General features: G+C 42.1%; 1 protein-coding gene across 3 annotated transcripts; it reads left to right on the forward strand.

Annotated features, from left to right (window-relative positions):
* The first annotated feature begins 358 nt into the window (after window positions 1-358).
* CLTA (clathrin light chain A) lies at window positions 359-15,819 on the forward strand. Of its 3 annotated transcripts, XM_009466654.2 has the most exons (7): window positions 359-743; window positions 7,730-7,767; window positions 10,265-10,382; window positions 11,385-11,496; window positions 12,914-12,967; window positions 14,213-14,248; window positions 15,282-15,819. In XM_009466654.2, the coding sequence occupies exons 1-7, from the start codon at window positions 533-535 to the stop codon at window positions 15,451-15,453; spliced, it is 741 nt and encodes a 246-aa protein (XP_009464929.2). In that variant the 5' UTR covers window positions 359-532; the 3' UTR covers window positions 15,454-15,819. The 3 variants fall into 3 exon arrangements, with proteins under 3 accessions (XP_009464929.2, XP_087597401.1, XP_087597402.1); XM_087741275.1 differs by lacking the exon at window positions 14,213-14,248 and having other exon boundaries at window positions 360-743; window positions 15,282-15,815; XM_087741276.1 differs by lacking the exons at window positions 12,914-12,967; window positions 14,213-14,248 and having other exon boundaries at window positions 372-743; window positions 15,282-15,747.
* Window positions 15,820-17,639: the final 1,820 nt, after the last annotated feature.

A 17,639-nucleotide genomic window follows, 5' to 3' on the forward strand; every position in this document is an offset into this window, starting at 1 on the left:
AAATGCAACGGAGAGTCAGTCCCTGCCGCAGACCAAATCCTGGTCTATGACTGACGCGGAAGCAAAGGCCTCTCGGTACCTATCGGGCCTGCCGGACCGGGCGCTGCGTATGCAAGAGGCCAAGCCCGAGGCCTGGCCCCAGGCCGGACCTCAGGGTGCCACCGCCCGCTGCCGCAAGCCACGCGCCCGCCACCGCCCGGCTCCTCTACGCGCCAGCTCTGGTGGGAGGGAGGGGCCGGACGACCCGCAACGACGCCTCCCACCCGCAACGACACAACGCGACACGACGCCCCGCCCTCCCCGGGACGCAATGACGCTTTTGGCGCTGATTGACTCGAGCCCAAGGCATCACGCGGAGAGTTCCGTCAGCCCCGCCGCCGCCGCTCGCTGATAGGCTTTTCCGCTGGGCGATGCTCGACTCTCATTTGGCATAGGCGGGGCGCCCTCCCCTTCCGCGCTGATTTCTGGCGTAGGCGGAGGTACGGAAGCTACCGCCGATCGCACCCTGCTGCTTCCGCCGTTTCTTGCCCCCATGGCCGACCTGGAGCTCTTCGGTACTCAGCAGCAGCCGACGGCCGCCGCCGATAACGGGGCGCTGGATGGCGCCGAGGAGGATCCTGCCGCCGCTTTCCTGGCGCAGCAGGAGAACGAGATCGCGGGCATCGAGAATGACGAGGGCTACAGCATCCTGGAGAGCGGCGAGGTGCCGGCAGCACTGCAGATTCCGGAGGGCCTCGACTCGGGTACGCGGGGAGGGACGGCGGGTGGGGCGGGGAGGAGAGGGTGCTGGCCTGGCGGGGCTTCACAGCTTTGCTTCTCCCTCGGAGACCCCGTGGCCAGGAGGGGACGGTGCCGGCAGGGCCCTCGCCTCCTCCTTCTGCCCCGAGCACATGCCACCGGTGAGCGGGGCCTGCCTGTCCGGGGATGGTCCAGAGCTTAGGTCTGGGCCGTGCAGGCTTGCCGTCTTGGTCGTCCTGGGTGTGCTCTGCCTTGTGTAAGTTATATCTCTGCTCCCTCAGACGGGGTGGTCTTTATATCTTCTAAAGATGCCTGGGTGCCCAGGCTTGCTGAAGTGTAGCCTGTTGAGAACACTGCTGAGTAACTCTGATCACATCTAATCCAGGAGCCTGCCTGAAATGAAGATCCACTGAAAGCAGGATAAGTCAATATGTTGTTCTGCCACTTGTGTTTCTGTCTTCAGAGGCAGTGACCTTAAAGTATGCTAGCAGTTGAGCTAATGTTTAATTTTACAAAGCCTCTAGCCTTTATTGCTTGGCAACCTTTGTACTGAATGTGAGAAAACCGACACTGCAGAGCACAGTGTTACATTCAGAGGAGGGTGGCTGTGTATGTTGGGAACTAGAGGTTAGTTTGTTTTCAGTTAGTCTAACAGTAGCTAAAGCAGCCCTGAATGAACACTTCTAATTACAAAAGGTTTGGGGTTTTTAACTGAAGTCTAAGTGGAAAGGAGTTGTGAATGTAGGATGATGCTGCGCTTAACTGATGTGTCAACACTCTTGGAAGACTTTGCTTGTACTTGTCACTGGGTCCATAGGAACATATTTTACTCTCATGTGACATTCCATTGTTGCTTCAGGAAGATGCCACTCTTCTTCAGACTGTGACATTCCATTGTTGCTTCAGGAAGATGCCACTCTTCTTCAGACTAAGTTGAATAACTTTGCTCCCCAGTTCACTGCTGGAACATCTTTAGAATTAACTCTTCATTATGCAACCTGATTACTGAAATTACTGGCATATCTTTTGTATGAGGATGCAGGTTCATACTATCTCTTGGAATAAAGCCCACAGCTCCAACTGAGTAATGGAGACCTGTTGCTTCCAGTGCTTATTTAGCAGTAGCATGCCCTTAGAGTCAGCTCATTCATGAAGTTCAAAACATCCAGACTATATACTTCCTGTAAAAAGGGTATTTACAGGAGAGTGACTTGCTCAAGCACTAGAACGGGAGGATAATTGCTATCAGAATACCATCCTGTTTTGGTATCAGACATAACTTGACTTCCATATTATATGTATAATGCAGAAACAGACACAGTGGACAACCCCCCCTCTTTCAGAAACCTCAGACAAACATTATGCCTTATATGGTCTTTACATTCCAAACATGCTCTGGAACATTAAAGTAGCTGTTTGAAGACTAACTTCTTTGGAGAAAGTTCTAACATTGGCCTTTCTCACAGGGTGCTAGAACTAGCTAGATCCATACCTTCTCTACATGAATGCAGTGTGGCTATTGCAGGGTGATTCCTTGTCAAAAAGTCAACCTGTTAAATACTTCTAGATTGGCTTGATATGTGAAAGTAGTTCTTAAGCTGGTTTTCAAGAGTTTTTTCTTAAGTCACATAAGTTCATTTGTCATGGAATACAAAACTGTTATTGGAGAACTTTCTCTAGAAAGAGGGTCATAAAATAACGAATATGATAATATGATCTAAGGATCTGGGAAGTCTAGGTGTGATCTGTATGTCATTGTGCTTTCTTGTATGCACTGGGATTGCATTTATGCTCTGGCCTGTTAAATAGGCATAGCAGATAGTGCTTGTGGACTTTTGGTGGTCCCATTTTTTAACAGAACATCCATTTATTGACTGTTGGAGCCTGTACTCACTCACTGTTAAAAAGTGCAGACTGCAGCAGTGCAAAATGTACTGGTTCAGGCATGGTGACGAATGAACTAATGACTTCTGTTGCCATTTGTGTTTCAGATTTCTTAGCATTTGATCAGTATCCTAACAAATATCAGACAGCTCTAGTCTCTAGTGCATATTAGTTTATTAAACTGTTTTGTAATTAAGTTAAATAGGTGAACGCAAATTTCTTCTTGAAATAATACAAATTCTTATGTAAATCCTTAAGCATCATGATCAAGGATTTGTGGATTTACTTTTTTTAACCGTAACCTTTTTGAACTTCTTATTTACAGGTCTGTTAGATAAGTTTTCTTTCTAAATACTGGGCCAAAAGTCATAACTCAGGCAGCTGTCAACTGAAGGCTGAAGATCTTAACTTCAAATATTGTGAGAAGCAGTTGCCAACTTCTTGAATACACTTGAAAGAAACATGTTGTCTCATACAACAAGCAGTTTTTAATCTGCAGCCTCTTAAAAAAAGATTAGACAACTACATGGACAGCACTGAATTCATGAACTGTTAATATCAATATCAGGAAACTGGTATCAGTGTATATTTCTGTTAATTGTAGTAATGGTGGATACTGGGTGAGTATGGGGGGGAATGGCAGAATGTTGCCAAGATCATGTGTCTCACTCGCATCACTTCATATTGCCGTGGTCAGGGTTGGAATACTGGCCTGAACCAGTAAGCCAGCTAGCTATTATGTAAATAGCTATCCTGTTCAAGTTTCCTGGGCATGTGAAAACTATTCTTATTTCCCAAAAGATGAAGCATAATTGCTGCTTCAGAAAACAGGAAGTACTGTATGAGTCAAGTAATACATTTCTGTTTCCTAGTTATCAGTAACTTGGTCTTTTATGAGATTTCCTTTTCAGTGATAAATCAATGCTTGCATTTGTTTACAGTCAAATTCTTCAGTTCTCTCCAGTCTGACAATAGGACGTCTTCAGGTTATAGCAGTTCACGTGCTGCATCCTCTGAGCAGGAGAGAGTGTGTTTAGGTTGAAGTGTGGGGGTTCTAGAACTTGTATGTCAATATAAAAACCTTGTGACAGCTTGTCGAGTAGCTTCTTATGGAGAATTACATTCAAAGACAAGCAGTTTTATATGTTAACAATCATGGAAATACACACAAGTTTAATGAAGGCTGTCTAGTCTCAAACATTGCCTTTTCAAGCTCTGTCATTTTTATATTAACTTGAATGAACGATGTTTCTTCATCTTCTGAAGAGGCTCATGAGCTTCTCTAGGAATTAAGAAACTTAATTGCATTTGGTGCTTTGTCCATAAACCACATTTAATAGCCTTTCAGGGACTGAATATCAATTTGCTTGAAAATATGATTAGGAAAGAATTGGTTCCTCTGTCTCTCTAGTTAGCACCACAGACAGAAAGAGATGCTTGTTTGTGACTATTGATATTTTTTCTTAATTGTTTGAACAGCTATTATTCTGAGTTTTGCTATGCAATCAGTATCTTGAGGCTTCAAAGCACCATAAGGTAGCTCTGAGAAAGATATAATAAAGGGATGGTATCTGTTTAACTTGTATTTGCTGTCTCGTGGTAATACCGCATTATTATGAAGCTTATGGCAGAAAAAAACAATGTTTCTGTTTACAAGAGAATACTACATCTATTGGGAAGTTACAGAAGCTGTTATGGCACAGCATTATTGCAGACAGAGGAAGGTATGGTCTAGTACTAGCCTATTGATTGTATTGAAAATGAGGGAACTCTAATGGGTTTTGGTATAACAGCAGGTTAGAACTAAAACACAGGAAAGAAGCACTCTTCCTGACCTGCTTGCCTTTATTTTGCACACAGGCATGAGAATGAGTTATGGCTAGAAAAACCATTTCTTCCTCAGTTTCTTGCATACCTAGCTAAACAAAAACTTCAGAGAAAATTCTTTCTCATCGTCTTATTGATGAGAGGTGGGTGAACGGGAAGCATGATCTATACCCAAAAGGAAAAGGATGGGAAACTAGGCCTTGAGTGGTGAAGTTACTTAACCTTATGCCAGAATATGTTAAACTTGGTTATGTTCTTCTGTTGCTTTAACTATAGCTACTAGTTCACTCAAAGTATCAATGAAGAAGTAGAGTACTTACTATTTAAAAGAGATGCTGAAAGTAGCTCATTAAAAATACTTTTGTGTATGGTCATACTGAAGTTCATTTCTCCTGCATGAGAATATTGTGCAAAGCATAGCTGGATAGGAAGACCTCAGGAGGAACTAATCCATGTATTAGGAAATGGTTGGACTTGTGTTGGAAGAGCTACCTCTGCAAAGTCCTGCCTCTGACTGTTCTGATAGCTGTCTTCTTTTGCATTGAGAGTAAGAATTCAGAGAGGCTATTGAACAAGGCTAAGCAAACTTCCTTTTATGCCAAGCAGTACTGAGTCTGGTATTAATGCAAGTAGTACCTTCAGAGTAGATAATCATTGTGATAAGCCTGTGAAGCCATACGTTGACTTGTAGGACTGAAGTGGAAAAACTGTTGTACTTATCTTCAAGCTACTAAGCCCTTTCTTTTGTAAGCTCTAGTGCCTGTGGAGGGCACTGATTCTAGCTGTCTGTACCTGGCAAGCTTGACTGTTGCTTCTCTCCTGTGAATGCAAGATAGCTGATATGGTTTATGCTTTCTGAACCCTTCCAGACTCTAAAAGCTGTCTGGGTTGCTGTGTGGAATTTCATTATTGCCCTATTGCCAGCGTATGTTACAGAAATGTAGATGTTTGGACATGTTCTTTGCAACAGTATCCTTAGAAATAAAGCTTTATCTTAAGTTCAGAAGCAAACACATTGAGACTGGAGAGCTGAAATGAGAGGACATTTGACTATTGGTCTGGCTCCAGTTAGCATACTTGTATTGGCATAAAACAGCATGCTAGTAGAGTGCCATTTCCTCTTCTGCTTGTGGTATGCTCAGTCAGCATGCTGACTCTGCATCTTAATCACAAGTTCGAGGAAGCTCAAAACAGATGGGAAGTTTGTTTTAATACTTTTAGTGCATCTGACCTGAGTTCCCTCTGGAAATACTTAGCTCTGTGCCAGTTAGTGGCTGTTTCTACACAGAAGAAAAGCGGCTGTAAGACAAACACATCTGTTTTATCTCAGCTGCAGCCCTCAGCAATGATAATGTTCCTTTTACCTCAGCAGACTACCAGCGTGATTACTGAAGACCTTAATGAATGGTTTTTGGTGTAACAAGAAAAGTTAATCATATTATCACAGTTCTTGGAAGAACCTTCAAGACTTATTAGTCCTCTCACCTAGCTGGTGAGTCAGTGCTTCCCAAGGTGTGTGTCTCATGAAACAACTGCCTGCCTTCTGGAGATGAGAATTACATATATTTAAAGGCTAGCCTCTCTTGGATGTTGTAGCAATAAACTCGTGTCTCCAGTTCGATTGTCCAAACATGAGAATTGCTCTCTGCTCTTCCAAGGTAGGCAGAGTGGGCAGCTGGCTTATTCAAGCTGTTAATGTCAATATGAGTTATAGACCCTGGCTTAGCTTTTAATTCCAGCCCTGTCAAAACAAGGTGAACAGCTGCAGCATGTGTATGTAGTGCAGATGGGCTTAAATTGAAGGAAAGTGAAGTGTAAGCATGTTTTCTTTTGGGCTTTAGTCTTCATAAACCTATTTAGTAGAACTGTTAATCGTAGCTGTAACTGCCCAAGTCAGTGTGTGTGCAGTGATCTCTACAAATCTGCTTTGAGGGAGCTTCCAGACCGATGATGTGATGTGCAGGGTAGCTGCAGTGAAGCGGACAGATACTGTTAGCTTTATGTGCCTCTCAAACCAGTTCCTTTTGGCTCCTGTAACTTGCAGAGGAGTAGCAATTAGACAAAGTAGCTACCATCTTTCAGATACAGGAGTCTAGTTATAAAATACTAAGTTCTCATATCTGAAAAGCTAGTTTTTTGTTAACTTGAGTCTTCCTCTACTGAAGCTAGTAACTATGTTCTTGGAGACTAGTATCTTCTAACTTAACTACCATGTTTGAACTGATGACTTTACAGTCCTCTACCTAATACAATTAATAATTGCTATTCAGGGCTCAGGGATAAGGACTTAATAATACTTGCCTAGTTCCCTGGTAAGGGAGTATGAAGAGCTTCCTGTGTGCCATTAATGCCAGCATGAAGCTCGGGCATACATAGCCACAAAGAAATAGAGGATACAGCAGCATAATGCTCTTAGTTTTAGGTGAGTTAGCTATCTTATTTAAGAAGGTGGTACAAGATAACTTGGTTTTCTGCCTACTATTAGGCGAGTTTTGTACAGTCTCTTCTTTCATTGAAGAGTGTATTAACATGGCAGAAACACTTCTGTGTGATAAGTTTATCCATGGTAGCATTATGGGTGAGACAAAGGTAGTAACATGACTTGTTTATATCCTGCACGCAGATGTTACGTAGCCCTGTTTCAGAGAGATGCCTTGCTGAGATTTAGCAGTTCTTGACAATCTTTGTGCGTTTTGCATAGTCTGGAGATTTAAATAGTTTCACAAACTCAAATGTTTGTCTCACAACTGACACGTGTTCCCTATGGCTGTGTTTTCGTATGATGAAATTTTAGGGTTCTGTGGCAAAGATTCCTAGCTGATCCTGTTCCTGAGGCTCTACTGCCAGTGTCACTTCAGAGGGAATAATACTGCAGCTGAAGTAGGAAACTATCAAACATGTCATCAGAGAAGGTAGCAGAAAGATAACTTTGGTAGGAATGTTAGCTTTATCTTTTGAGCTGATTAGGAATTAGGAGGTAATCAAACTAGGATAAGAATTACTAAGTATTGGCTGCAGGATTGTTAATCTTCCAAGTAGAGACTAAAACAGTGAGAGCCATGCTTCTTAACTTCTGAACAGTTGTCTAGTAGCCAGCTTCTAAGAAAGGGAGGAGAAAATGAGAGTAACTTTAGAACACTGCTTGTAGCAGCTTCTCAGCAGTATCAGCTCTGCTGTTTACGTAGTCTGAAACACGTTCTCATGATGAAGAAATGACCTTGTGTTAATTTGGCTGTTCTGTCTTTTCTCAAATGGCTAAACTACAGTCACTTCTTTACAGGTGCTGTTGATGGAGTGGTTAATGGAGATGTCTATCAGGTAAGATAGAAGTATTCTGTACTTAGAATGTGCTGTTCTACTGTGGGAACCTTACCTTAATCTAGGTTAATACTTCTGATTTCTTGTCTCTAATTTCCTTTTATCTCTTCTCTGAAGAGGAACTTCTATTCTGATAGCTCATCTCATAAAGCTGTTAATGCTCTTAATATGCCCTTGCTCTGAACTTAGAGGCAACTTAAAGCAGCAGTCCATTTTGAATTATGGCTTAATAGGACATAACCACTGTAAGGAGACTGATAGGCTCTGTGGTATGACTTAATATTGACTTACCACTGTCTAATAAGCTGAAAGCATGCTCTGACTGTCTAGCTTAAAGCAGTTTTCTGAATTGATTGCTCTTTAAGGATAATTCATGTGTCCTTGTTGTCTTACGAAGATTGGTCTTACAAGGAGCTAACTGAAAACACTTCTTAGTGACAGAAAGTTGCATGAAATTATGCTGATGGCTAAATAGCTCAATCATAGTATGAAAGCATATTAGTCAGCCATGGTAATGACAAAAGGACGAGATACTTGCTTTATTAGTGCCAGGGAGGAATGAGGCATGCTAAGACAATCACTGTGTTGTAACTGAATTTCACACAAGTTTGGCTAAGGCATTGTCATTGCCTGGTATTAGAGTTGGCTGGATAGCCCTGATTAAATGAATGCTTGGGAAGGAGGCAGCATATGAGCTACTTCTCCACAGTTTTAAGTGAACATTGAGCTTTGTGGAGACACAAACAGCTTTCACTGCTGCTAACATTTTTGTATCCTCATCATTGCTGTGAGACTGGGAAAACTGTATCTTACTGGCCCTTTGTGCTTCCTTATACAACAGAAGGTAGATGAAATACCTTGGTTTTGTGTTTGCAGTTCTAAGTGACCAGCTGCCTTGGTTGATAGAGTTTCCTCTTAATGAGGAAGAGCAAACTGAATGGGCTATATGTAACTTTTGTTTTAGCTACCTGTAACTAGTTTGGCCCTGCAGCCAGCCAATTTATTTTGTTTTGGATTGAATGTGAAGCCTGGTGCTGTTGCACCAGCCTAGCTCATTCTCTTTGCATTATTCCTTCATTAAGGGCTACACGAGGTCCAAAGAGGGGCAAGATGCAGCCAAATCTGTCATTACCTGCCGTCCATCTGGTACTGTCAGGAGTGGTATTTCTTAGGTCTGTTAAGAGTAGGGTGAACTAATAGAAGTTGTTGCACTTGGGAGTATCCTCTGTGGCAAACAGCACAATATTCATTAGCTTTGCAAACCTGATGTATTAATGATAGCCCTATTCATTGCAAGTCTTTGAGCTATTGTATAGTAACAAGTGTGCTAGCACTCACACTATTTTGATGCTTAAATGTTGAAAAGTCTCTTGTGTTCTAAGCTGCTGTCATGGTTTAACCCCAGCCAGCAACTAAGCCCACACAGCTCCTCGCTCACTCCCCCCCACTGGTGGGATGGGGGAGAGAATCGGAAGGGTAAAAGGGAGAAAGCTTGTGGGTTGAGACAAGAACAGTTTACCAATTAAAGTAAAATAAAATAGAACAGTTTAATAGGTAAAGCAAAAGCTGTGCAGGCAAACAAAGCAAAACAAGGAATTCATTCACTGCTTTCCATTGGCAGGCAGGTGTTCAGCAATCCTCAGGAAAGCAGGGCTCCATCATGCATAACGGTTACTTGGGAAGACAAACGCCATCATGCCAAACGTCCCTCCCTTCCTTCTTCTTCCCCCAGCTTATATACTGAGCATGACGTCATATGGTATGGAATAGCCATTTGGTCAGTTTGGGTCAGCTGTCCTGGCTGTGCCCCCTCCCAGCTTCTTGTGCACCTGGCAGAGCATGGGAAGCTGAAAAGTCCTTGACCAGTGTGAGCACAACTGAGCAACAACTTAAACATCAGTGTGTTATCGACATTGTTGTCATCCTAAACCCAAAACACAGCACTATACCAGCTACTAAGAAGAAAATTAACTCTATCCCAGCTGAAACCAGGACAGCTGTGTACAGCAATCCAAATTCTGTGATGTCTTTAAAGGACATGGGCTTTTAATATCAGTTAAGTTCTCAAATGTCTCTGAAGTAGACAAATAAGTTAGAATGTTTTAAACTCTTATGCACAAAGCCATAACAAAATAAAAAATTACTTTCACAGCAAATATTTAAGGTGAAATGAATTGGAGGATCTCTAGGCCTACAACTGCATAGTGAGATGCTAGGCATTGTCTTCTGCTTTCTTCAGGCATAGAACTCTGACATACTTTGACTCCCCAGTCAACTTGAATTTGTGTTTGATCCCTGATTGCTAGAGGCAATCCTGTATTAATTTCCTTCAGTCCTGCTGGAATTTGCAGCAAGACATTTTTCATGTTAATGGCAGAAATGTGGTACAACATCAGCTGAATGTGTTATGTGTTCGTAATTTTATGTAGCTTGCAGGCAGTTATCTGAAATATTCAGTTTTCATGTGTAAGTGATGTTAGTATTCCTTCCCTTTAAGGAGAGTAATGGTCCAACAGATTCCTATGCTGCCATATCCCAAGTAGATCGACTACAGTCTGAACCGGAGAGTATTCGTAAGTGGAGAGAGGAGCAAAAGGAGCGCCTGGAGCAACTTGGTAAGGAGGGTGTTTGTAGTAGTATTCTTGCTTGTGGGTAACTTAGTGGCAGCTTCTTAAGCAGCAGAATTCTCAACAAGGGCTTCTGGCTTTTGGGAATCTAACATGCTTGAGTTTGAGCAGCAAGTCTGGATGAGTCTTCCAGTAAGCAGACTTAATACTGGTGTAGGAGTCAGCAAGCAAGTGGCTTTCTGAACCTTAAGAGTATTCATGTGGCCTGCCCTTTACTTACAAATAAGCTGTCAGAAAATGAACAGCTTTTATCAGCAGAAAAGAGTGAATAAATACTGCAGCCATCAGCACTTTTTTCAAAGGATAAAGATTGCTCATTTTGTAATTGCTGAGGCCATCTGTTGTCACACAGATCTTAGCTATTAGATTAAGTTAAGTAATAGACTAGTAACTAAACTAAATACAGCTGTCAAATACAGTGATACCTACCTGTGGACAGCTTGTAAGAGCCTACAAACTGGTATGCTTTCCACTTACATTATGGAGGAGGCTTTGCTTGAAGTTGTTAGGACAGAATCTTCTGTACGACATGATTCCAGATAGAGCTGAGCTTGTTGATCCTCTTCTGGGCTAGTTACAGTGGATGAGCTTGTCCTGAACTGTAGGCTGGGTGTAAAAGCATGCTGAGTGCCAGGCTCCCTCACTTTGTCTAAGCACAGAGGCTTTACTGAGCTTTGTTCTAGCACTAGCAGAGCAAGGTGACTGTGTCTGGTTTTGAACAGTTTGCAGGCCAACAGACTGACTGAATCTGAATTAGTCTACAAATGCCTATCCTAAACTGAAGTGGACTGCAAGCACTTTATTTAGCTAATCCTCTGAATGTTCATGGTATTTAGAGTTCTCAGGGCCTAAATCAGGAAATCTCCTAACCCTTACCTGAGTAGATGAAGCAACTGTCTACACTAGGGTGCACCCTGAGCCATCAGCTGAAATGTTAGCAAGATCCGGCTGGAACAAACATGACTGACAAATCAATTCTTAAATCTTCAGATGCGAACTCACGAAAGCAGGAAGGAGAATGGAAAGAGAAAGCAATAAAGGAGTTGGAGGAGTGGTATGCAAGGCAAGATGAAAAGCTCCAGAAAACAAAAGCAAGCAACAGGTAAGTTTTCTCCAGCCCCAGCCATCTGAAGAGTTATGGTACTGGATATGAAAGTAATGGGGGAAAGAGGTTAGAGTACTTCTAGTATGTTCTAAGGCACTAGTCCTTCAGATCATTAAAGTAACCTCTCCTACTAAGAAATGGGTCTCCAGTGGCAGACTATCTTTCTAGGTTTTCTTAGAAACTAGATTAAATGTCCAAGAATAGCAAGAGAAAGCATTAAGATAATGAACCAGAATTACTGAAGGTTCCTTAAGACACAAAGTTTGAATGTGCCCAGAAAAAGTTTTAGTCTACCCACTTGTTTGCATGCCACTAGTTACACAGATTTTCAGTGACTGTAATTACGTACCTTGAGACTAGCAATCTTACTTGCTATCTTTAGAACACATGGAAGTGACCTTCTCATTAGTCTTTGCTACAAGTTAATTCATTAGATATCTTAAAACCTTTGGCTGCTCCTTTTGGAAGCATTTGAGAAATAACCTGACTCAGTTCTGCTAGTGAAGAACTAAATGATGACTGTGTCTATGTTGGGTTTGAATTGTCTAATTATGGGCCCTGGGGCAGAAACTAATGACCTGGCTGCTAGGCTAGTAAGCTTACTTATTGGTTCCCTGTGGAATTTGGACTTCAAGCTACGTAAAAGTAAATATGATAGTGCTGACTTAATACCACTTAGATCTCTGCTTCTGACCGAGGATTGCCAGTGTCATTCTGTCCAGGTAATCATCGGGGCTGCTTTATACTTTGGGAACCCACAGACTTCAAGATGAGCTGCTTTTTTGAAACACCGTTTTTCCTATCAAAATGGCCAGCAGATTTGTCTTGAGTAAGTAGAGTCTTAGGTAGACTCTACTGCTTACTAAAGGAAGAAGGGAGGCCTACACTTCCTCCAAAACTATGGATTTGACACTTCTGTTCACTGAGGTACAGTCTTTTGGTTGGGCGAAGAAAGGGCAACAGGATTGGCACTCTTCTAGTTGGTGGCCAGAGCTCATGATACTCCAATAGCTTTATTGTGGCCAGTGTTTGGGTGCAGGGTTATGCATTTTGGCGCAGGGTCCATTTAACAAGCGTTGCACAGAAGGAGTGTTTAGCATTCTTATCAGCCTGGAGATCTCTCTCCTAATGGTAGTTTCTGTCCCCTGGAAGTACCCTAATGCTAACACTGGGACTCTAGTCCTAAACTAGCTGCTCCCAGCTTCTAGGATGTAGCAGAGCTTTTGTGTTGCCTGTCTGAATCAATGGCTTAATTGATACACTTCATGTGGTAGCTCCTTTCCTGTTACAGTAAGCCTAGGTGATACAAGGTTAATGTGTTTGTTAAAACTGCCTTCAGCTGTGTTCTGTACTTCTCATCCTTATCTCTTTTCTCCTGCCTGCTTGCCTGCCTGTTGGACTACTTGCTACCTAGGGTGGCAGATGAAGCTTTCTACAAACAACCCTTCGCTGACGTGATTGGTTATGTGTATGTTGCTTAACTACTAATTCTGTTTGCTAGTCAACTAGGTAATGAGGAGGATCAGAAATAGTGCTGAATGTCTGAAGGTGACTTCTGAATATTTCAGGGCAGTATAAGTATATAAGTAAATAGCCTTTACTTTTTGGATGGACTCTAATCTGCACTATTAAGTGCAGTTTTCCTGTAAGGATCTCATACACTGTACAACACCGAGCACTTTCAGATTAAGTCATGTAGTATACATACTACCGGAATTTTGGTAATTACTTCAGTAGTCTTTAGATGTAGGGGTTTACAGTTGTTTCCAGGCCAGCGAACACTGCTTAGCCAGATGCTTTGCTGGGTATGTGGGTTCGTGTCTGCAGTCTCACATGGATGCTGCATTTAGTCCTAGTCACTTCCACAGAGAAGCACTGTTTAATTCTGCATTCTCTGTAATAGGTATTGAGCTCCTGATCTGTGCTCATTTGCCTAATAATCAGAAAAATATTCAAGCAATGCTAGCACATAAAGCTCTGCAAGCCAAGGAAGGTGGAAAGGTATCCCCTGACATAAATCAGGGTGGAAGAGGTGCATTCATGTAGAATTAGGATGCTATTAGAGAACAGATGAAAAGTACAAGAAGGTGGTATTGGAAAATCAGCATTAGCTGCTGGGAGAACGTTTAGGAGCAGCCCTGTGTAGACATTTTGCCAGCCTAATAGATCAATAAGCATACAGCCATGACTTTCAAGCTCCAATGAGTATGCTAGTTTCCGTGGGGTGGAAGAATTGCAATATTCATTGGTTTGTTCATGTGTTTTTAATATCTTCCCTTAATTTATAGACTTGAATTGAAAGATGGCCATGCCACAGATTCTAAGGTGACACCTTTAGAAGGTGTATTGGTGAGCCATGATGTGGCTTTGAGTACATTAATATTGAAGGTCCAGTGTAGAATTCATTACTTAACTGTAGGTGGATGTAAACCAAGACTTGTGAAATGATGGATTTACAGGTGGTGTTTGACTTTTCTGAAGTCTCCTGGGGTTGATTTTGATAGATTTTTCCAATAAAACGCTTATTTTCATATATCCAATGCAAATGTGCAGCGTAAGTGCTGCAGAATAAAACTGGCAGCCTGTTTCCTGAATGTGGCTAAGCTACTAGTGCATGTTCAGCCAGCTGATCATCTGCATTAAACTCATTCTCATTTTCTATATCTGACTTAAACTTTCTCTCCTTGTTTCTTTTCTTCTCTTCACCTTTAAGCACAAACATAAATCATCCTTGCTACAGCCTAGAACAGTTAAGTAAAAAAATCTTCACTGCCCCTTAAAAGTGTCATGTCACATAAAGTAGCAGTGTTGTAGTGACCCTTGTCTTCAGTGGTGTCTGTAACCTTATCATCCCTGTGAACAGTGCTGAACCCTCATGGGAGAGTCATCTTCACTGCTTTTTCTGTACTGCTTGTTGGAGTAGATGGATTTGGTTTGATCTCGTAATGCTTACTGCTCTTGCACTCAGGCAGCTACCAGGGCCCCACGGTTCACATGAACTAGATGCTGGCATGTTATCCATGCATTGAAGCAATGCTGTTGGCAGCATAGCAATGCCATAAGGATACATCTGGGAAGCCACTGGCCCTAACCTGTATGTAATGTAAAAAGTCTCCTTATGGTGAGAGCAGGGAAATGTGTTTATCCTGTAAGCTGACCTCAGATGAGTCATCCCCTCTGCCAAGATATGCTTTAGTTTATAGCACCCACAAGCATGGGATTCATGACTTACTTAAATTCCTTTTGATTCATGCTGCTTCACTACAGCATTGGAAATCATCAGCAGATAGTTTTATGATGGCCTGTCGGCCTTGGGACTGATTTAAATGCTCAGATGGAATCTGTTTTAAGACATGCTTGCAGGGAGTTGTAAATTTCTAGTTGGCATGTGTCCAATATAAGCCATCAAGTGGCAGAGACTTACCTAGTTAAGACTTCGGCATTTCCTCTGTAAGTAAAATGCCTACATAGGAGTACCTTACTTCCTGGCAGTTCGTGTGGTGACTCCTTAGGCAAAGACTCAATAACTATTCTTAAAACCAAACACCTGTATTCCAACATTTTACACAGCAATCCTCTGCACTGCTTGTGCGTAGCATACTACTGCAACCTATTTTCATCTCCAGGGTTGGGGCTGTGGGAGCTTAAGTAGCCATAATGTCCACAAGCAGCTGTCAGGTCACATTTCTTATGAAACATGCTGAAAGAAACTGCATCCTGTAAGAGGGAGGGAGTGCCTTATATGTTGGGCATTAACACAAGGTGCATTGCATTGCTTTTAGGGCAGCTGAAGAAGCCTTTGTGAATGATGCAGAAGACATTTTTCCGGGCACTGAATGGGAACGTGTGGCTCAGCTCTGTGACTTTAATCCCAAGTCTAGTAAGCAGGCAAAAGATGTGTCCCGCATGCGTTCAGTCCTCATCTCACTCAAGCAGGCTCCGCTGGTGCGCTGAAGGAAAGCACAATGGAAACACTACAAATGCAATATCTTAACCTTACTCAAAGATGCTATGTTTGCAGTAATTAGATTAATTGTTTCAATGTTTTTTTTTTGGACCAAAACTCATGATGTATCTAGAGCTGATCATTGTTTGGTTGCATGTTCTTCCTCATGTTTCCTTTCTGTGTCTCAAATGGGAGAGCCTCCAAAACTGTAGTCTCTGTGCTATTGTGCACTGAGATGTCACTTCCCCCATTACTGATATTAAAGATCTGTTAAACAGCAAAATGTGTTGACTTTGAATGAATTAAGAAGCTCTCCTGCTTCCTTTCGACAGGATGTGTTTGAATTGAATGTAAGCAAACATTTCTCTTAATTGTTAGTGATTTCACCTTCCTGGTGACTGACCAGCGAGCAATGTGCCTGGTCTCTGAGAGGGTGTCCTGCTTGTCTCCAGTAAGCATTCTTAAAGCTCTTGAGAGCTTTAGTTTAAAAACTGCTTCCCTATCCAATTTATCACACAAGATAGAAGCTCTAGGAAACTGGAGCAGCAGGCTTGTTAAGGAGCTTAACTCACTTCTAGCAGAACTGAGGACAATGCCTTCTGCAGGTAAGCAGTTCTGTGTAGTTTCCTGCTGTCACTCCAGCTGCAGATCTTAGGCTAGAAATACAATACAGGGCACTGAGTCATTAAAGCCTTTGATATTCTGCTGCATATTCTATTCTGCCATCTATTCAATGCTGGCTTCCTATGCAAAGATCTGTTGTGCAGAGGCTTTTGGGGGGTTTTTGAACTGTGTCCTTGTCCTTACTGACTCTTGCAGACACTTTCTTCCACCAGGGTGGTGGGCTGGAGATTTGGAGAGCAAGAGAAAGGAAGACTTGTCTTATTTCTGCCTGTCTACTGGGTTGAAGCTCTGTTTGCCAAGGTGGTTGGATATGAAACAAACTGATCCAGAAAATCTGTTCTGCTGCTTCCTTGGCTCTCTCATCTCACCCAGCATTCACAGGGGCTATATTCTCGCCTTGCTATGGTGAGACTTACCTTAGCTGTCTATCTGGTAAGAACAGTCTGTTCAGTCTTGTACATTATTTCACTATTTTTAACAAAGATAACAGTAGCTTAAGTAGTGTGTAGCAGAATTACTTCAATACCTTTTGTCAGGCAGTTTGAAGAGGGCTGCAGATGCAGATTAAAACTTACTAAGGTTCAGGGACTGTCTTACTAGCAGCTGTGTTCCTTTGGTGGATAAGATACTGAATAAATGGTTGCCAGTTGGGCTTCAATAGTTAAGCTGTACCTTACTGTTGTCTATAGTGACTGGAGCTATTCTCATGTTTGCAAGTGTATTCAGAAGCTACTGATGAGTGGTGATGAAAATATAGTAGACTACAGGCCTGGAAGCTTAATTCCATGGAAGATTAAAGCAGGAAAATATTTTCTGAACTTCACAGGGGTACTGCAGGTGAGTTTAACAGGACTGAAGCACAGAGCAAGTCCATAGAATACTGATACTCAATGCTAGCCTTGACCAATCATGCATTCACCTTGACTGAACCCTTCCAGTCTTCTACTCGCCCCAAAGCTCTACAAATAAACACTTCTTTTAGAATTGGTAATTTAATAAAAGAAAACTCCACTGCATTAGATATACAACACTTAAAATGTTAATTTGAATTTACTGCAGTTTGAAAGATCAGCAGATTAGAGAGGTTCCTGCATGCTGAGTTATGGAACTGATTAATCACCACATTGTCTTGTCTCATAGGACATTTTACTGTGCATGAGCTGCAATCTAAGAAAATGGGCAAAGACTCTCAAATTCAAGGCCAAAGCAATGTTACAGAAGTTAAAGCAGTGTTTTATAAGCTGGGTTTGCAGGGGCTAACAATGTGTCTGCAGGTTTTTTTTTTTTGTGTACACCATCTAGCTGGAACACTTAACAAGCAGCTCTGTGGATTTTGGTTACCTCCTCTAGCTCTTGTGCTGAGATTTTGTAGATTCTGTCTTCTGCCTTAATTTTATATTCAAGTATTCTGTGTTACGTCTGGCCTAGTTGAGTGTACTCATTCCTCTGTTTACTGGCCTTAACTTCCCACTGTTGCTGCTTATCTCCATAGCATGTAGCTGATGCAGAAAACCAAGTCAGTCAGTGGAATCTGGAGAAAAAAAAAAACAACTGACATTTCCTATCCTTC

Source organism: Nipponia nippon, unplaced genomic scaffold (assembly GCF_047370975.1).
Source record: "Nipponia nippon isolate SJK-2023a ecotype South Korea unplaced genomic scaffold, ASM4737097v1 scaffold_8, whole genome shotgun sequence".
NCBI classification, from domain to species: Eukaryota; Metazoa; Chordata; class Aves; order Pelecaniformes; family Threskiornithidae; genus Nipponia; species Nipponia nippon.

What these genes read in the sequence shown, in the direction of transcription:
- CLTA (XM_009466654.2), top strand. Translation starts at nt 533, where the DNA reads ATGGCCGACCTGGAGCTCTTCGGTACTCAGCAGCAGCCGACGGCCGCC. An exon ending in TTAATGGAGATGTCTATCAG is followed by an intron (nt 7,768 to 10,264) that starts GTAAGATAGAAG and finishes CTTCCCTTTAAG; the next exon opens with GAGAGTAATGGTCCAACAGA. An exon ending in GCTGACGTGATTGGTTATGT is followed by an intron (nt 12,968 to 14,212) that starts GTATGTTGCTTA and finishes TTCACCTTTAAG; the next exon opens with CACAAACATAAATCATCCTT.